The 21,012-nt window shown below is 36.8% G+C and overlaps 3 protein-coding genes across 6 annotated transcripts in view; 1 reads left to right on the forward strand and 2 right to left on the reverse strand.

Annotated features, from left to right (window-relative positions):
* The first annotated feature begins 776 nt into the window (after positions 1-776).
* On the forward strand, positions 777-5,212 carry maff (v-maf avian musculoaponeurotic fibrosarcoma oncogene homolog F). Its single transcript, XM_016488284.1, has 3 exons — positions 777-988; positions 2,645-2,706; positions 3,471-5,212. Exons 2-3 carry the CDS (start codon positions 2,671-2,673, stop codon positions 3,912-3,914), a joined length of 480 nt encoding a protein of 159 aa, XP_016343770.1. The 5' UTR covers positions 777-988; positions 2,645-2,670; the 3' UTR covers positions 3,915-5,212.
* A 129-nt stretch (positions 5,213-5,341) lies between these two features.
* tmem184ba (transmembrane protein 184ba) lies at positions 5,342-16,926 on the reverse strand. Of its 2 annotated transcripts, XM_016488285.1 has the most exons (10): positions 16,563-16,926; positions 14,947-15,168; positions 14,703-14,868; positions 11,783-11,873; positions 11,112-11,187; positions 10,921-11,012; positions 10,641-10,810; positions 10,086-10,280; positions 7,579-7,605; positions 5,342-7,401 (listed from the first exon to the last, which is right to left on the reverse strand). In XM_016488285.1, exons 1-10 carry the CDS (start codon positions 16,569-16,571, stop codon positions 7,172-7,174), a joined length of 1,278 nt encoding a protein of 425 aa, XP_016343771.1. In that variant the 5' UTR covers positions 16,572-16,926; the 3' UTR covers positions 5,342-7,171. The 2 variants fall into 2 exon arrangements, with proteins under 2 accessions (XP_016343771.1, XP_016343772.1); XM_016488286.1 differs by lacking the exon at positions 7,579-7,605.
* A 1,225-nt stretch (positions 16,927-18,151) lies between these two features.
* Positions 18,152-21,012, reverse strand: part of csnk1e (casein kinase 1, epsilon) — a 6,024-nt gene continuing 3,163 nt past the window's right edge. For 2 of the 3 annotated variants that reach the window (XM_016488289.1, XM_016488287.1), the window contains 4 exons: positions 20,907-21,012; positions 20,602-20,738; positions 19,974-20,043; positions 18,152-18,900 (listed from right to left, as the gene is read on the reverse strand). In XM_016488289.1, the coding sequence (XP_016343775.1) occupies positions 20,011-20,043; positions 20,602-20,738; positions 20,907-21,012 (276 nt within the window). In that variant the 3' untranslated portion in view covers positions 18,152-18,900; positions 19,974-20,010. The remainder of the gene's footprint in view (positions 18,901-19,973; positions 20,044-20,601; positions 20,739-20,906) is intronic. The other variant, XM_016488288.1, reaches the window with a different exon arrangement.

Consider the following 21,012-nt stretch of genomic DNA (forward strand, 5'->3'; position numbering starts at 1 on the left):
CGAAATTAATGTTACATTACAATTTGCTTAACACATGCTCTTGAAAATACATGTTCCATATTCTTACCATGTGCAGAGTATAGAAGTTTAATATCATTTTTAAGACATCCCATGTTCCAAAGTTTTAAAATAGTTTATGAAATTATTTTGCTATCTTTATTAAGTTACATTTTTCACTTCATTACATGGTTATTATTATTGTCGCTATGTTTTTGTAATAAATTCTTTTAAATAGTATATGATTTCTGTTATAGTTGTATTTACCATTCCATATGTACATTCCATATAGGCTACTTTTTAGACGAACTGATGAAGACAGCAAACACACTGTAGGCCTACTAAATTAATGAACCAAACATGGGTATGCACATTTTTAACCAGGAGTGTTAAATTTAAAATCTGCTTTGTATAGTGTCCCTGATTTGTGCTCAAGCTGTCCCACATTAGAAAATCCACAAATTCTTAAACAATAGACATCCATCAGAACACTGATTGTCATTGGATACATTTATACTGGTTATGATCATTTTTATTCATCGAAAATAAAAGGCTGTGTACATTACACCAGCCATGTAAAAATATTCACATTAGTCTACACTTTCATTAAACTTGACAACTACGTGTAAAATACATAATAAACTCGTTTTAGACCATATACAATCAAATATAAATGTCGATGGGATTAAATGGGTTAATAAAAAGAAGTTTCACAAGGTTGTTGACTGATAATTTTTGTGTGTGCTGAGGTCCCGCCCTCATTCTTAAAGCCTCGAGTCATCGTGTGTGTGTTTTTTATGAATGAACGGATCCAGCCCGCTGATGGTGGACTGATTCCGGGAAAAAAGGCGTTTAGCTTTCTAGTCCGTCTAAACACGGGCCGTGCTGCGATAACGTATGTCAGTCGAAATACCGAACCAGCGGTGAAAATCGTGGACTGATCCGTATTCAGCTTCGTGTGAAACCACCAAAGAGGAGAAATCAACACCAGGCAAGATTTTCTATTTTTTCTCCTTTCGACATTTGTTTACACTAAGGAAACGGAGGGGTGTTAGCAAATCCGCTGTAACGTTACATGCACCCAGTGTTTGTTTTAACGTAATACCCACTACTGATACTGTTATGGTTTAGATTTTTATATTAACCTATCATTTAGAGTCGTATTTTATACATTTTTGATAGTATTAGTCTTCATGAGCGCGAATAGCATGTTTTTATCACGATGTTAGGTGTAGCAACAAGCTAACGCGTAATAAGGAAATAGCTGCTTAGATGTTGCCGGTTCAGACCATGGTTCAGACAGTTAAAATATATATTTGTATTCAGCGTAACTGTGTGTATTATATTCAGAACTACTCAAAACGTGTAAGTTGTTTTCGATGAGAAACGACTAGTCAGCAAAATCTTGGTTTGATTTGAACTAGTAGTATCTTACGTAATAAACGGGTTCTTACGTTGTTATAATCCTTTATTATGTTTTATTCATAATTATAAGTTATATTTGAATTTTTTTTATTAAATTGTCGCTTTGTAAGTAACGCAATACTTAAGGAGCATGTTAACCTCAAGACGTTTCGGGAAAAATGACAGCCCAAGACCTGTGTTGTTGTTGTTTACTAGGAGTTTTATAAACTGTTTATAAGTGAGTGGTAATATTTGTTGTGACTAAGTGACTGGGAATTTTATAAATGATGTAAAACGCAAAATGCGAAAGGAAAGTAAGGAGCTGCTGTGAAGTCAGTAATGGAGAACTTGTGCTGAATCACTGTGACTCTGTGGAAAAGCGTAGTCGGTTATTTGAGGCAGCAGCTCGCGGATGATAGGCGCACTTCCCACGCACGACGGGAAACTCATGGTCAGCAGCGTTCACTTCTTCATCTGGACTTTGACCAGTCATGATTCACTGTCAAGAAAAAAAGTGCTACTCTTTGGATACGGGAAGCCTAGATTTAGAAAAATGAAAATAAGATCTGGAGGTTTGTCTTTAAATGGTCTAACAGATTGAGTGTTCACGAGCTGACCACACAAACCACATTATATATTTATATAAGGATAGTTCCTGTCTTCTGTCTTCCTTATTATGTGCTAAAATCCATCACCCAGCTATGATGCCATACACCTGTTCATAGTAGTCAACCGATGTCTTTTAATGCTTGATCCCCTGGTGGCCGATATAAAATTTATATTTTTGAATCTGTAAAATAAACATATATACTTCAGATGGCAATCGATTCTGTAATCCTATAGAATTTTTCAGAAAAAAAAAAAATCTAGGCTGATGATTAAAAATGGCAACTATATGCAGATATATGGGCCGATATCATCAACACGGCGCATCTCGCATAGCATATGGTTATTTCTGTTGTATAACATCATACTGTTATTATGTCAGGGTTCTATGCCTTCTAGTGCAAGGTGTCACTTGGCAAAACATTTTAATTAAAATGTTGAGTCCATAATATTTTTATTATGCTTTGACTATTTAATAAAAGCAAGGCACTCAAAATTTTGCAGTATTGTGAATATAGTTGTTTCGCTGAGTCAAGCAGCATAACAACGGCCTCTAGCTTTGACTATATTCACAATATAGTGTGACTTTATTCCATGTATTCCATTTTCACTTAATCGGTGTATTTGACATTTACAGGTTTCAGGGATACATAAATACAGACAATGACTTCAGACGGCAGAGCCAGTAAAGCCCTGAAGGTAAAGATCATTTTACAGAAAACACTTGTGAATTTTGTCACATTCTGTAAATTGTAATTATTACAAAAATATACTGTAAAAAATGCTGGAGTTAAACCTGTTAATTGGCTAACTGTAGCCTAAGTTACCTTACCGTATACAATAAATGAGAAACAGTGAATGGGGTATAACATCACTTTATGTAAGTTTACTGTAAAATACTGTCAAATTTATGGTATAGCTATTCACTTGTCAAAACTATGAATTGCCACAATTTATAGAAAAAAAAGGACATTCCCAGACGTCACATTGTGACATCAACATCACAGTTGTATTTAATTATTATTTCTTTCTTCTCATTTGTGTTATCAGTTATGCATTAGGCTACTTTTCTGTTATTTAGTTAGTGTTTATTGTATTATTTTAGTCTTGTGTGTTACTCTGATGGCATTTTGTCTTTGTGTATGGCCCTGTGAACTGTTTATATAAGGAGTTTTGGTCAGGTTTTATGGACAGGCCACTTATGATGAACTCTGATTCATCATGTGGCTTTCTATTTTACCATCTCTATTATTATGTTGGCTGTGTCAGCATATTTTTGTATAATAACATTATAGCATTTAAATAAGCTGAAAACTACACAGGCACCAATATTCCACCTGGTAATTCCTGAAACATTTTTACCATATTTTTTAGGGCGAATTTTCTGACTACCATAGTTTCCGTTTTTACAGTAAAAAAACTAAATATTTTTTTACAATCCAAATAATGTCCTATTATTTCAGGTGAAGAGGGAATGCGGGGAGAACGTCCCAGTGCTGAGCGACAGTGAGCTCATGTCGCTGTCGGTGCGCGAGCTCAACATGCACTTGCGCGGTTTGTCACGCGAGGAAGTGCAGAAGCTGAAGCAGAGGCGACGCACGTTGAAAAACCGCGGCTACGCGGCGAGCTGCCGGGTGAAGCGCGTGTCCCAGCGCGAGGCCCTGGAGCAGCAGAAGAAGGAGCTGCAGCGGGAGGTGGAGCGGCTGGGGTCTGAGAACGCAGGCATGCGGCGGGAGCTGGAAGGGCTGGGTGCCCGTCTCGCTGCCCTGCAGCGCTTTGCCAGAGGTCTGGAATCCGGAGGAGGCAGTCTGCTGGCCACCACACCCCGTCTGAACACAGCCTCCGTCATTACCATAGTGAAGACACCGCAGCAGGTGCACACCCCTAGAGAGCAAGGAGCATCCTAGGGCTCCACATGGATACGCAGACACACATAGGTACACAGTATGATCGCACAGACAGACAGACCGACCACGTATACTCACATATACAGGAAGAAAAACAAGTACCAGTTGGGAATTACAGTTTCACTTACATATATAAACACACACAGGCTGTATATACAGTCTTATAAATGTCCAAGAATAATCTCAGTACTGTTGTTGTGGCCTCGAATATCATGACAAGTGTATAAGTCTGCACTTATAAAGCTATTGCTAATGATAGCGTTATTGCTATTTATGCCCATTACTGTGCTTTCTGGATGGTGATATATGTTTAAAAAAATGTGTCCTAACAACTTGTCTTCATGCGGGACCACCAACATTTCAGAAGCTGGTTAGTTTTGCTGGAGTATCTCCATGGTATTACTGAGTCATGGGACAAGAGAACGTGCAGATCTATGGATACATGCCATTTATATATTTTAATGTTTGTATAAAAGACAAATGTTCAACAACAGACATGAAAGCTATTTTATTTGTGTTCGAAACAAGATGTTTGAAGGTAATTTGTGCTGTGATTGGTCTAAATACTACTTCTGATCGACTAGTTTGGGGTCATTGTTTGAATTATTGTGTGTTTTTTGTAATGTTTACTTGTTGTAATGAGTTAGTAGTTTAGTAATGGTAAAGTATACAGCCTTATTACTTGTAATATGATTCAGTATGTGCGAGGGTCATATTTGTACTAATATTAGAGCGAATTTTTTGTAGTGGTATTTTTGTATTTAAAACCAAGACCATATATATTATTTGCTATTTATGATTAAAAAACGTATCTGAATATTTTGGACAGCTGGAATATTTAAAAAAATACCCTTCAAGGGAAAAAAGTGAGGAAGGGGAATCTGAGGAAGATGTGAAAATAGAGGACAAAGGGGAAGAGTGCAGCCAGAAGTGAGCACTTGCGGCTCACACGGGAGGGAAAACAGGAGGATAAGAAAGTGACAGAAGGAAAGCGAAAGACAAAAATGATATCACATGTACGTCACATCAACCCGTGGTCGTCAGGATGACTTCCGACTACAAGCCGGGTTAACTCCAGTGATGAGAGTTATACTGTATGATCAGGTAACGATCGGCCATGTTAAACGTGGAGATCTCTGGTGATTTTTTTTATTGTGTAGTTAGCAATGTCGTCATCAGTACTGAAAATCTAACCTGGTAATATCATGCCCATGATATCTGTGCTTCAGAACAATGTGACGAATGTTTTGTAAGAGGGGAGAGCTCAAAAAAAACAACTGATGTTTGTATTTATTATCTGTATTTTTCTATGGTAAATTCATTGTCTATTTTATATCATTTAATTGAAATAAATGTTGTATATATTGTATACAGAAATATGTGTATTCACGGAGTAAAAAAAAAAAAAACACTATTGCACAAACATATACAGACAAAATTCTTTATTGTTTCCTAGGCCAGAGCATCAAGGGAAAAATAGAAGCTAAATCTCTGACATAGTAATACATAATGCTCTGTTTAAAATAACATGACAGTACAAAGAACGTCTTAGTGTAACTTCAAAATGTTTCCACAAAATATATATATATATATATTTTTTTTTTAAACGTAACAGTGCTTCCTATGTTACTTTAAACCACTCTCTGAATAACAACATACAGAAATAGCTTGCCAAAATGTTCTAGAATATTCGGATTTATCCTATATATACAAAACTGCTTAGTGCAAGTTACAACAACGTCTATATTATTAAAAGAAATCCTCCCCTTATAAAGAATACACTGCAAAAACACTAACATAACAACTATAAGCAGGTACCATACATACTCGTACTTGGTTCCAGCTGCTTTGTGTTTATACTGGCCTCTATTGTACCAATAAAAGCATAGGACAGTTAATAAGTAACTCCAAAGATGCTACCTAACCAACCGCAAGCTTCAAGCTTTTGTCATCAAGGGCCTAGTGCTATCTAAAGAGGTAAAGCGCAAATGGCAGATGCTTCTGAAGAATGGGAGAGACTTTGGTGTGGCTCTCAAAGGATCGGTGATAACAGGCGTGTCCCATAAAGATAAAGGGTGCGAACTGAGATATGCCTCCCTCTAGTGGGATATCTAGAAACAATACAGTACCCAGTAAAAGGATAGCTCACCAAAACTGAAAATTGTGTCATTTACTCACCCTCATGTTTGTTCAAACCTGTATGATTTACTTTCAGTAGAAAACTAAAGAAGGTATTCTGAAGTATGCCTTTGTGTTTCTTTTTGTCCATAATATTAAAAGTTCAATGTTGATGTTAATTTCATTTGTGTGTCTGTGTTTAGCAGAAGAAACAAAAGTTTTAGAATGACATGAAGGTGAATAAATGATGACAACTATCATTTTTGGGTGAACTGTCCCTTTAAATTTTCAAATGATATAAATTTAGCATTTCCATCAGACAACAGAATACGGATAAACTGATGGTACTTGACCATTCTTTCTCAGTGAAAGTATAGCATACACTAAGAAGCGTAACCTAAATCTATTTTTTAAACCGCTCTGCTAACCTAGATAGATGCTTTTTCCTGCAGTGGTCCAGGACGGTCACACTTTTATGAAAGCTTGTGCAAATCTGCACCAGGCGACTAATGTTCCAATTACAGCTTTATAATCCAGACCGCCTTAATCTGTAATCTAATCGTGGACCATCAACCTCTCCCCGTCCCTTGATTCATCCGTCAAAACAATAACAGCTGGTACTCTCTCTACCGTCATTGCGCTCTCTCGTTCACAGCCGTACCCGCCCTTTAAATCACTGTGGAAGCTATAAACACTGTTGAAACAGAAGCAAAGGTGCACTTGAACTTGTAAATCAAAAATGGAACATTCCCACCGAACGGGGGCCTTCCAATACACTGCTCTTTAGAAATATGCTGGGATGTCCAAACACCCCCTATGTGAAACTACAAGCATAAAAAAATACATCAATCCAAACGCTGAAGTGTCAGACCACGTGGGTTTTCAAAATTTGGCTAAAAGTATAAATGAATGTATTATTCAGTTCTCTGTATAAACATCAACATCAGACAAAAGCGCATCAAGATTTCTTTTAAAGACAACTAAGCAAGTATAAGCAGCTTTCTACTGCACTAGAACGTAACTACTTGCTTAAGATGGTCCTTTAATAACCTGTTCCTATGTTAACCTCATCATTACACTACCGCAGCAGTAAACGGTCCCTTACGGAGTACCTTTGCTCAGGACGACAGGCGAGCGAGTTAAAACTCATCATCGGAGCTAAGCAGCAGGGTTTTCTCATTGTCCCGGGCGCTCACGCAGCTGTGATTGCGGGATATGGGCGGTGCGGTGACCCCCTGCTCCAGGGTGGACTGCTGGGTGTACTGTTGGTAGGCTGGGGAGAAATTGTGGATGGCATCCTGAACCATGTCTCCAGGGTTCATGGTCTCCTTTAAGCTGCTGGAGATGCTCTTCATGGGGGCACAGCGACCTTGAGAAGAACGGAGAACTTAATTAGAGATGGATGATGGCATGAGAGAAGAGACGTTTTAGAAAAAACACAAGATTGACTTGTCAGTTTTGGGTGAACTATCCCTTTAAGAGTCCACTGTCCCTACAGTTTCAATTAGAGAGGAGATGTGGTTTAAGATCAGGAACTGTAGCCTACCGTACTGTCCATATGTAGGAACGGGGCCTTTAGAGTGCAGCATGAAAAGGAGAAACAAAGAAAAGATGGAAAGATGGAAAGGGGCAGAAGGGTGGATGTGGTGCGTGGGATGACCAAATAAAATGAGAAATTGAAAGCAAGATGTGGAAAGATAAACAATAAAAAGCATTGAGAGAATAGATAAGAATGAATGGATTGAGGAATGAATGATTTACAGAAGAAAAGCAGAAGAAAAGAGAAAGTCAGCCATGACTTCTGAGCCATTATTATTGTGACAAAATGTTGAGAGAATGACTGTTCTTGAAATCTCAATAAAACATGCCTCAATTAGGGAAAAATAAGTACAGCAGCAGTTTTAACAAAGTGACATGACATCTGACGCACATGCTCAGTGACACTTCCGGTTTTCAGTCAATGGACATTGTTGTGGACCCCCGTGAAGTTGGCACCCCATAAAAAGAAATAATCACCCAAACTATCTCCACCCCAGTTCGTCTAAATCGCACAAAACTGGTGTCATTCGTTTGTGCTCAATTTGTGCCGGTTTGTGCTGTTGAAATGAACATCAAATATATTTTCCCTTCATCATAGAAATAACAAAAATATAGAATATAATGTAATAATATAACAGAATATAAAGAAATAACATGCTGCCTTGAAATTTAAGCTTAGTCAACTTGAAATATGAAGTTAGTGAAAACTTGGACCTGACTAAACGTAAAATTTTAAGGCAGCACGAACACTAATTTTTATTTATTTATAAACTCTGCGGCTGCGCTAAACGGGGTGGAGAGTAAAGTTCCCGTTATATTTAAGAAGAGGTCATGGTTACATTGTTTATTTTAACGGCACAAATCAGCACTGATCGAGCACAAATGAACGGCACCGGTTTGGAGGGATTTGGACAGCATGGGGTGGAGAGTGACTTCACTGGCCCGTTTTGTATTTGTTATTTCTGAGGACGGGAAATAGATACAATGTAAATTTGAACGGCACAAACCAGCACAAATCGAGCACAAACGAACGGCACCGGTTTGGAGAGATTAGAAAGGCAGGGGGTGGAGAGTGACGTCACTGGCCAGAATTGTTTTTGTTATTTCTATGATGAAGGGAAAATATATTTGATGTTCATTTCAACAGCACAAACTGGCAAAAAAAAAAGCACAAACGAATGACACCAGTTTTGTGCGATTTAGACGAACTGGGCTGGAGAGTGACGTCACAGCTCCCGAAAATATTTTGGTTATATATCTAAGGAAGCGATTTAGACGAACTGGGGTGGAGAGTGACGTCACAGCTCCCGAAAATATTTTGGTTATATCTAAGGAAGGAAAATAGATACAGTGTTTGTTTTAAAGGCACAAACGGGCACAAACGAACTGCGCTGGTTTGTAGTGATTTGGGCAACATGGGGTGGAGAGTGACGTCACACGGTCAAAAAAATAATGTTTAATATCTCAAACACCAAACCAGCACAAACGTTTGTTTTTGCGGCACAAATCAACACAAACGTAGCACAAACGAATGGCATAGTTTTGGTGATTATTTCTTTTTATGGGGTGCCAACTTCACGGAGGTTTGTTGTGGTTGCAACAAAGTGGTTGCCAAGCAACAGACAAACGTAAACAAAGGTGTATGTTTGTAGAGTAATTTACAACAGCTTCGAACGTGGCTCAGCCAATCAGAATCAAGGACCGGAACTATCCGTTTTATAATGTATGTTTGACAGCAACATACTGTTAATTAATTAAATATAATTCTGCTGTTAAGTGTGTGTATTACGCAATCTACATTATGCAGCGGCACCCAGCGGCAGGTGTCAGTCACTACCGAAGGTGCCACACAGCGGCACGCACCGCGGCAATGTCAGTGACACAGGACGCAGTCCATTGACATGTGTCACAGGCCACTGAAAACTGGAAGTGTCACTGAGCATAGCGGCATGTGCCAATGGCATCTGTGCGTCAGATGTCATGTCACTTTATGTTAAAACTGCCTCTCAATAAGTAAGTAAGGGGTCAGTAAGTTTTTTTTAACTTTTGAAATAAATACTTTTATTCAGCAAGGATGGATTAAATTAATCAAAAGATATTGAAGTATTTATAATGTTAGTTAAAATACATATATTTCAAATAAATGTTCTACTCATCAAAAGATCCAAAGAAAAAAAAAACCCTGTGAAAAATGATCATGTGACACTGAAGACTGGAGTAATGGCTGCTGAAAATTCAGTTTTGCCATCACAGGAATAAATTACATTTTAAAATATATTAAAACAGAAAAGGGTTATTTTTAATTGTAAAAATATTTCATAATATTACTGTTTTTAACTGTAATTTTTTGATCAAATAAATGCAACCTTCTTTCCAAAACATTTTTAAAAAATCTTACCAACCCCAAACTTTTAACTGTAGTGTAAACTACTCTTTTACACTGTTTTACACATATTACAGGAAAAAAAACATGCCATTTGTTCACGAACAAAGGAACAAAGGTGTAGAGCTCACCAAGGGAATCCAGTCTTTTGTCCATGTAGACCTTGTAGGTAAACGCATGTCGCAGGGCCAAGGCGGCAAAGAACATCTCGATGCAAATGATGAAGTTCTGGTATCCAGCTGCAACAGTTCCCTCGCCGACAGAAACCTCAGGAGAGCTGATCTGAGGAATCGCACCACATTTCTCCAAGATGGCCAGCAGCATGCCTGTAAGACCAGCGAGATCACAGGTTACTGTGTCAATATGAATGTGCATTCACAATTCCAATCCATTTCACAGAATACTCAACAAGAAGAAAATTAGGACTTGGTTTTATCCATAAAGAACTGACATCACATACAGAAGCAAAAACAATAATTGGGCAACATAAAGGCCTACTGACGTCAACAGAGTTATTTGAGGGCTGGAGCAGGTTTTGATAAAAATAATATGAAGATTTTTTTTTGTTTTTAGAATAATGTAGACTGATAAAATGTCCACTATAAGATTCATATGACCATTTATTGTAAATGGGGTCAATTTTGATTTCATGTTGACTTTAGTATTTCTATAGCAGTAGATCTGACCTTGCCAGAAGGAGAGGAAGATGACTGATTTGACCATGAAGAACTTGAGCATGGGCCTGTAGGGGCTGAGGAGGTCTCGGGTGGCGAAGTAGAACAAGAAAAGGGCGTAGAGAGACAGGCTGACGGAGATATTGTAGATGATGGTCACATACAGGTAACCACTAGCGACACTGTGGGATCAGAAACAAAATTCTAAAATAAAAAATTCCGTTTTGAAATGTGAAATCTTGAGTATTAGGGAAAATAGTCACAGATCAGACATCACACGAGAAGCACATACTTGAAGTCCCCATCACGGTATTTCCCAAAGGCCTGCAGGATGACTGTAATCATGGCCATCAGGGGTTTTACCACACAGAACTGTAAAGTGGCCTGTAAAATGAATTAATGAACAAATTACTCAAAAAAAAATATCTGAAGACAAAAAGATAAATGGGAACAAGGATTTCGGAAAGTGTTCAATATGCAAACCTGTTTGCAAAATCGAAGGAAGCCAATGGAGTAGGTCTTGCCCCAAAGACAACATGTTCCATATATACAGCTGGACCTGCAGCAAAATGAAAACAAGATTGCTTTCACATAAATATGTTAAGCTATTACTTAACCTAGGGTACGTTTACACTTGCAGTTCAGTTATCTTGGTTCTTTTGGCCCGAACCATAAAAGAAAATTATATATTTAATCCCGATTTACTTAGCGTTCACACTGTCATTTTTAACACCGAACCTAAAGATGCAAGACAACAGGCATAAGGATAAGGTTGCAACCTGATTGGTCAACTTTCATGACTTTTATTAACAAACATCCAAAACTGCTGTGTTCTGGGCTAAGTGTGCTCGTTTTATGTGTGTACATGCAATAATTTTTTTTAATTTAGCTGATAAAGAGTTTCTAAAATATGTAAAAGAGTCAAAACAGTGGCAGGAGTTTGAATGGCAGTGTTCGCACTTATTCAAATGAGCCGCACTAACAGAGCAATCGCACTACATTTCATTTGAATCAAACCAAACCTGCCAAGTGTAAACACGCACTTAACAAACACACCTGGAGTCTCATTAAACATCAATAAGAGCATTGATCTGAGGCATGCTTTAAAAAGTTCTCACACAACAGTATAAGTGGAAATGGAATATGACACTCACTCAATGGGTTTTCCTCTGATCTCAGCCATGATAGCACTCTCTCCTCCAAGGTATTCATAACACAGGCTCAAGAAGTTATAAATCACAAATGCTGCAAAAAAGATGGATTGAATTAGCACTGAAATTATATCTTTATTTTACATGAGAGATTCAAGTCTGTTGATTACTTTCGAGTCTTCTCAGAAAATAGTTTAATAGTTCAGTAGTTTAATCTCATACTGTGGCACTGGCAGTCAAACACAGCAGACCTTTCTGACTAAATCCCATCATCAGTGTTTCACCAAACACCAACAAAAGACTTTTGCTAAACAATGCAGTGGTGCACGGCAAAACATCCCTTGTGATGGTCTGGCCATGCCACGAATAAAAGAATTAAAGTACCAGAATCTTTCATCCTTTGAGCACACCATGTGCTTTTCTACACCAAAGATTATAGGACGCTCACAAAAATGACATAGATTTTTAACAGTCTTGTTATTTTTACCATTCATTTTCTCCATTAGGATTTCAGAGACTTCTTCAATTAAGAGTTCTAAAGCATGAACCAAACCGACCAGATCCAAGATTAATCACAAAATAACAAACTTTGATTTGAAGTAATAAAGTTCACTACCATTCAAAAGTTTGGGATCTGTAAGGTTTTTGAAATAATTCTCTTATGGTCACCAAGGTTGAATTTATTTATTTATTATTATTATTATTTTTAAAGATTTTTTATGGGCTTTTTATGCCTTTATTTGGACAAGACAGTATAGAGTAGACAGGAAAGCATTGTGTAGAGAGAGAGGGGGTACGCTGTTTACGCTTTGATCTGAACGTAAACAACATATCCGCGTGATGCGGCTGACACAGAACAGCATACGTTGTTTTCGTTCAGATCAAAGCACGCACATTCGTCGTGATACTCTCCAAAATGGCGCCAGGGTGATGCGGAGGAGACAAATTGTTGAATAAAGTCCTTATTTTTGTTTTCTTTGCGCACAAAAAGTATTCTCATAGTTTCGTAAAATTACGGTTGAAGCACTGATGTCCTTGCTACGTTTCTGGACCTTGATCGTGGTAATTACATTGCTGTCTATGCAGGGTCAGAGAGCTCTCATAATTCATCAAAAATATCTTAAAGGGGTCATATGATGTTGCTAAAAAGAACATTATTTGGTGTAATGAAATGTGTTTATGCAGTTTAAGGTTGAATTTTCATTTTTGGGTGAACTATCCCTTTAAAGAAACTGTTTACTATTTGAATATAGTTTAAAATGTATTATATTACTGTGTACATTTATTTTAAATAGAATTATATTACATTATATTACAACATTAAAAATTTTGTCAAAAAATTCTGTCAATTTTGATCGGTCTGAACAAAAGTATACATTTCCTTTAAAAAAGGTCACACTTTATATTAAGTGGCCTTAACTACTATGCACTTACATCAATGTACTTATTGTGTTCATATTGTATTGCAAAACACTTTTGCTGCTATTGAGGTGGGATACAGGTAAGGTTAGGGTCAGGTTTGGTGGTATGGGTAGGTTTAAGGGTGGGTTAAGGTGTAAGGGATGGCTCAACAGTGTAATTACATATGTAATTACATGCAGGTATTTTTAAAAATATAAGCACAATGTAAAAGCACGTATGTACACAATAAGTGCATACAATCAAATTATTCATTTAAATGCAAGTACATAGTAGTTAAGGCCACTTAATATAAAGTGGGACCAAAAAGAATAACCTAACCAGCTACTATTAGCTATATTTTTAATGTATAATCATTTTTTTTGTGGTTTTCATAATCAAGTGTGGATCAAATTCACAAAAGTACTGTTATGAAACATTCCTATGTTATAATCTTAAATCTGTATCTTTATGTAGAAAATGAATGGGATTTTTACTTCCAGAACTGTTGCACTCTATTAAATCATGCAAAACAGTATGAAACTTGGCTGTGAGAGTCCAGTAGATCATTTGTAGATAATTGCGCTTATGAAGCAACTGAACTGTGCCAATATTCACAGCATCCCCAGCGGGTGTTAATTTGTCCTTTTCCCTTGCTCTGTGGAGCAGTGTATGTGTGACAGTGGAGGCTGGAGCTCAGCTCTATATATAGCATGTGCACCCTCCAGCCACAGCTGCTCTTCACTGTTTGAGTCGGGAGACAAGGTCTAGTGAGTGTGAAGAGTTTACCAAACCCTCCCTTCCCTCAAAACACATGGAAGCCTTAATACACCCAATTAAAAGAAATCAAAACGATCCAAACATATATCTGTGAATGAAACATTGTACCACTTGCTCTTTACAACCAAGCAAGAACTAAAATGAATTAATCATTTAAAAACCTACCGATTTGAATATTGCTATGGCACAGTACCAGTGTTATTTTAAGCATCCCTGAAATACTATTATAGTGTTGTTAAGATTTTGAATTAGATTTAATTTTTTTATTTTAATTTTAGTTTTTTTAGTACAATTTTAGTAATTGTGCTGCATGGTTGACATTTTTATTCGTTTTCTATATAGTTTAGGTTTATTTCGTTTTAGTTATTTTAGTAGTTACAAAAATGAGAAATTTTGCATTGGAAACCAGTTGGAATAATATTCAGTTTAAAATGTAGTTAAAATTTACGTTTATGTTTTTTTATATATTTTATTTCAGCTAAATGTTTAAGTAATGAAAATGTTTTTAGTTTTAGTTTTAGTCAACAATAACAACCCTGCACTGTACTAGTCTGGTGTCAAACGAGCACCTGGTTTATTAGTTTATCCATGTGCATCTGCTCCACTGATGTGCGATAAACACGGTTACTACGCAACAATCGCTTCTGGAAATCCCAGTTGACTACGGATCCAGAGAGCCTCTCAGGCCGCATAGGTGTCGTGTTTAAAGCTCCATGCGCAAAAACAGCTTAAAAAAAAGGCCTACCCTCATAGCAATCCCTGACAGTGTCGAAGTACACATAGTACTGGTCGTTTGTAAAGAAGAGAAGGCTGAGCCAGGAGTCAAAGGCGTAGATGGGTACGATGAAAAGGATGCGCACTATGTGCCTCTGCTCCTTGGGAGAGCTGTAGTAACGCAAATGCATGTAGATCTGCAAAAAATTGAAACACATTGAAATACACTGACTGAGTTTCAAATCTCAGGCCCAGCTGGTTAAAGTGTTGTTTACCTGGTGGCAGGTGAGTAGAAGTGCTGTCCACACAAAGAAGCCTGACACTGCCTGGGCTGTGGTTGTCATGAGGAAAATGGGCTGCTCTGGAGTGAGCAGAGGAGCTTCTGGTAACCAGGAGATGTTGGACCCAGTAGGAGCCATTGTGGCTAGTGAACCAGGAGCCATCCCGACAACTTCCTCCCCAAAATGATCGGACAATGGCACGTCACGTCTCAAAAGCTGTGGCGATAGAGATTGGATGTTAAAATCAGTGGGAATCAAACATGCTGAAGAAGGGCGTGTAAAGTAGAAAAGTGATGTACTGGAACAATATTGAGTTTAAAAATGCCATGAAAATGAATCAGAGGACAGGAAAGAGGAGTGTACAACAATATGACATCACCATGAATCATTTCACAGTAATATGGTGCAAGATAATGTGGGCAAGCAAAGAAATGAAACAAAAAATCAGCCAGATATTAAAGACGCAATATAACGGAAGTAGAAACAGATCTTTTCTCGATATGGTGATGTAGCCTACATCCGAGTGAAATGGGTTATCAAAAAAAACAGTAGGGTGGGGACTTGGCTCTAACCATCATTTGTTGGTTGGATGGAGGCAAATCAGAATGTGAACTTGAGGTCAACTGTAAGAAATGGAAAGTGTTTAAGTGGACAAAACAATTGTAGAAGTCTGGCATGCGTCACTAGCGAGAAGGCTATGGTTTCAATGGAAGACTGAATTATAATATTTTGATTAAAAATTACAAGGTAAACTTTTCATGAAACATAAGAATGGATGATTTGTTCGCCATAAAGTCAATAATATGCATTAGGGAATAGATAGGGTGAATTTTCATTTCATGCTTTAATGAAATGGCATGAACATTTTTATCTAACAATTTCCTATAATGATTTCCACTGTATGAAGACTAGTTGCACATCTGTTTCAGAAAAAACCCTAAAATGCTTAAAAATTAAAAAGTGTGGCAGTATTCAGACATGAAAAATGGTTTCACCACTATACATAAGAACTTACTGTAACCTAAAACAGGTCAAGGACAAATTAGGTTTGCAGAAAGTGGGTTTAATTTTTGTATTTACAAATTATGAAGAACAGGAAACTGTGTTTATCCATATGTGTGTGTATCTCACATCTTAGTAAATGTGGCTATCTTCATTGTTTACACCAACTTAAAGCTAACTTCGTAATTCTTTTTGTTATCTGATACTTTATTGTTTTGTCATATTTACTTCACTCTAATGTTGTTCAAACCTGTATGACGTTCTTTACTTTTGTGTTTTCTGGAACACAAAAGTAGATGTTATAACATTCCGAGTTGATCGTGTTCATTGTACTGAAGAAAAGACAATGAAAGTCAACAATGACTGGTGAGAAAAAAAAAAGTCATACACGTTTGAATCAACATGAGGGTGAGTAAATTACACAATTTTAATTATTGGGTAAACCGTAAATCACATGTTGAATGCATGCAGAGTTTACTTTTTGTGTTATATGTTGACCTTATTTGGAAGAGCATCGTAAATTTAGTCGAGTCACATAACGTTAGCTGAAGTTCGCCCTAAAATTAGTAAGGAAAAGTATCTACAAAGTAGAAAAACGGGCAACTTACCAATAACATAAACGCAGATTTAAAACCATTCGTCGTGCACAAAGGAAAACAAATGAGAAGCAATTCGGCCTTAATTCTTCAAAGCCATCGCTGCTGCCCGTCATCCATGTTTATATTCCAGCGCCGTTGATCTCTGCTGGAAAATCTGCGCTCCGTCCTTTTTTATTTGTTCCCATGTAGTAATTCACCACGTCTTTGGACCGTTTACAGTGCGACTGTTCTAAAGGATTTTACCTACAATAGTAGTTGGATTGCCGTTGAAAGGCAGTTCCTTCCCTCCCAACTCCCCTTGCTGTTCAATAAAATCTCTTGCGGATTAGTTTAACGGGCATAAAAGGGGAAAGCGGCTGTGAAGTCTGCTACAACAACACGCGGCTTTTTTCTTTTTTTTTCTAAAATGGACTGTAGCTTTAGAAACTTCAAAATAAAAGTCATTGCTCAGTGACGCAATTTGCAGTAAATAATGCATTTTTAAGAATTACGTAATACTGTTTATTGTGCACCAATGTATTTAGAAATATAAATTGGAATAAAACTTGGCGTATTTGTGAAATATGCTGTTTAAATAATAAAGTAAAAGAGGTTACATTTAAAATTTTACATGGTATATATCCAGCTAAAAGTGTGCTAGAGAGATTTAATTTGGATATTGATTATTCCTGTGATTTTTGTTCAATGGAAAAGGAGTCTTTTGTCCATCTGTTTTGTAATTGTGTATACACAAGGATTTTCTGGGTGGATATGGAACATTTAATTAGAAGGAAAACAAATATTATATTATATTCAAGTTAAATAATTTTGATATATGTATTATTCCAATTAAAGTAATAATACAAATTTTACTTTACTTGTACAACTTTTTATTATTCTGGGAAATTTTCATATACATAAGAAGAAATGGTCAGGATCCAAGCCAAATTTCATTCATTTTCTTCAGGAAACAAAGGACTACTGCACCAGTTTGGACATTGGAACACTGTTAATAAAAAAGCAAAGAAGACTTGTAATATTTATCACGAATATACAATTTTTGAATAATGAATCAATTGTTTATACACTCTGGCATGTTTTATGTATATTTTTGTATACTGTTGTATATTTTGTTCTGGTCAATAAAAAAAAAGAATTATGTAATACTGAACGTAAAATAAATACTTCGTATTGTTTAATAAAAGTACTTACTCATTTAATCCAAATTTATTCCCAAATGAATGAGCTCATGTACATTATGCCTTGGATAAAGCATGCATATGTATGTTTTCATTTTACTTTAACTTCGTTTCATACTTTCATTTAGTGCAATAACGCTTTGAAATAGTTTTATAATGTGAATCAATTCAGTTACTTATTCAAAATGTGTCGGTTTCTCCACTTTTCACACGTTTACATACATATAAAGTGTTACATACCACTTTTTTGTTTACGTGTATTTTGATCTTGTTTTATAAGACAACCAACGCAATTTTAATAATCCATTAATAATCCTTTCAGAGGGGTAAACTGGAATTAAACAGCTCTCCTTACTTTTTACACGAGCTTTTTTAAAGAAGTGAAATAAGTTCGCAAGGTTCAGCAAGCTGAAACAGTCATACTTTTGATATGTGTGTTTATTTATAAATGAGGTTGTCATGGCTAATGTCAATGCAGGAGTCTTAATATCAAATTACACCACATTGTTCAGCTGTATAATTGTAAGAGTGGAATTCAGGCATTTAATAATGCTCAAACTGATCTTTAGGTTAGTTCACTACAGCCTCAATCAATATCTCCAACTGTCATCTGTTCAATGTACAATCTTGACACATCCATTCAGTGATGTCTACAGCTCAAACACCAGTTTGACTGGAAACAACATTCTTGGAAATTCTTAACTTTTGCATATTTAATACTTAACATGGAAAAGATGGTTCCACAAAACCTCATACATCAGTAAGGTGTCAACATACAACACTTTTTGTGCAAGGGATACATTTGTTACACTCTATCAATATTCAATTTTAACTTTACAGTCCAACAAGCAAGTCCTTTTTTCCCCGGCATTTCAGACAAAACAGAGAACAACCAGAACCTTCATCAGGTCGCAGGTAAAAATTATCTTTTCCACTTCCACCGTTTGAGTCTTGTGATCCTCATTAAACTCTATCTATCCACTGTCCACATGCGTCTGTATCATCGATGTCTCATTCAAACAGCAACAACCTGCAGTGCGTGAGGACGGGGGAGCACTTTGTCATTACAAAAATGTGGTTCCTTTCTTTCTGCTTCTTGCTTCTGTCACACTCCCATTTTACATAGAAAGATGAATATAAATGCTTTAGGGGAGTTGTCTCTTGTAATCCTGAAAAATAATGTAAACACACTTTAGCAACAAGTTAATTTTATTAGAATTTCGGGGAAAAAATGACTTTTGAAATACTGATCCCAGTATAGTGGTTGAGTCAATGACAAATAAGCAGAAAAATTTGGAGATTTTTTAATGTTTTTGAAAGAAGCCTATTTATTTGATCAAAAACACAGTAATATTGTGAAATATTATTTAAAATAACTGTCTTCTGTTTTAATATATTTTAAAATGTAATTTATTCCTGGCAACGCTTAATTTTCAGTAACATTACTTTAGTCTTTCAGTGTCACATGATCCTTCAGAAATTGTTATAATGCTGATTTAATGCTCAAAAAACATTTCTTATCATTATCAATGTTGAAGACGGTTGTGCTTCTTAATATTTTGTGTAAACTGTGACATTTTTTTTAATTCTTTGAATAGCAAGTTCAAGTTCAGAACAGAATTTAAAACAAATCTTTTGTAACATTATAAATGTCTTTACTGTCACTTTTGATCCTTACTGAATGTTTAATGAATTATTAATTTATAAATATTACAGTTTTTAGGGGGTTATATCACTTCCTATATCACCACCTTAACTAATCATCCCTAACCCTAACCTAACCGTCACATAAAAGGTCTCATTGATATTAGACATATTGTACTTAACAAATAATATGAGGATCTGCAGGTGTCCTTTCTCTGATGTCGTTTCCTGTTTTGTCCCTCAAGTTTCTGCATGTTGGTTGCACCATATCACTTTGATCTGGTAGACAATTTTTAAATATGTATATAATTATATTATAACTGCTTCACAACTATTTTTCTAAGAAATAATAAGAGAATAGGCCAAAACACTTTTTACCTTTTTTCTTTGCTATGATATCAGGACAGTTGTATTTCCCTGACATTTATGACTTCATATCCCCCAAAAATATCCAAATGATTTTTAATTCAGAAATTAAAAACATGCTCATCATAGAAGATGTGTATTGTGTGTATGAAAAGCCATTATGTGTATGAGTTGCAGTTCAATGCATTTTTTAATAAATGAAAAAATCCAGACCAAAAAACAAATCACTAACCTCCTAAAAACAGTAAATGACAGAGAACTTGCAGAGCTCATTTCCCCATGTGTTCGAATGGAACGCTGACCTGTGTGAGAGAGACAGAGACAGGTCAGAACAAAAACAAATATCAGGGAATTAAAGGGATAGTTCACCCAAAATGAAAATTTGATGTTTATCTGCTTACCCCCAGGGCATCCAAGATGTAGGTGACTTTGTTTCTTCAGTAGAACACAAACAGAGATTTTTAACTCAAACCGTTGCAGTCTGTCAGTCATATAATGGAAGTGAATGGGAATCACGGCTTTGAGAGTAAAAAAAAAAACATACACAAACAAAACCAAATTAAACCCTGCGGCTCGTGGCGATACATAAATACTGTTCAGTTTCTTGCATAGACCGATCGTTTCGTGTCGCAGGGTTTAATTTGTATGTTTTTTTGACTCTCAAAGCTGTGATTCCCATTCACTCCCATTATATAACTGACAGACTGCCACGGTTTGAGTTAAAAATCTTCGTTTGTGTTCTACTGAAGAAACAAAGTCACCTACATCTTGGATGCCCTGGGGGTAAGCAGATAAACATCAAATTTTCATTTTTGGGTGAACTATCCCTTTAAGCAAAGAACCAGTACGTGAACAGAAACCTGTGGGGGGGTGATGCGAATCTGATCGTGACGGAGAGGGAGGTCAGGGGAGGCATTGGCAGGAGCGCCGCGGTGCAGCCTTAAACACACTCTCCTTTCCCGCTCAGCTCCTCGGCCTGCTCTTGGAGATGCGTTCCCTGAGAGACAGAACAACAGATAAGTTTTAAGTGCTGATTTCAATAACCAACAGCACAGAAGGTCAGGCGGATGCGCTTTCCTAAGGAAGAGAAACCACATACTTCACAAATAACCTGCTCATAAATAGAACAGACATCAATAACACCTCCGGTCATCCTCAGACTCACCAGACTGTGGCACACGTGAGGCAGGTGTTGAGCTGGCGGGGTCTGGGCCGTTGCGGACCCTGTTAGGGACCGGGAGGTTGGGGCCAGAGGGCAGAGCACAAGCCGC

Source organism: Sinocyclocheilus anshuiensis, unplaced genomic scaffold, assembly GCF_001515605.1.
Source record: "Sinocyclocheilus anshuiensis isolate Anshui unplaced genomic scaffold, SAMN03320099.WGS_v1.1 scaffold1877, whole genome shotgun sequence".
Taxonomy (NCBI): domain Eukaryota; kingdom Metazoa; phylum Chordata; class Actinopteri; order Cypriniformes; family Cyprinidae; genus Sinocyclocheilus; species Sinocyclocheilus anshuiensis.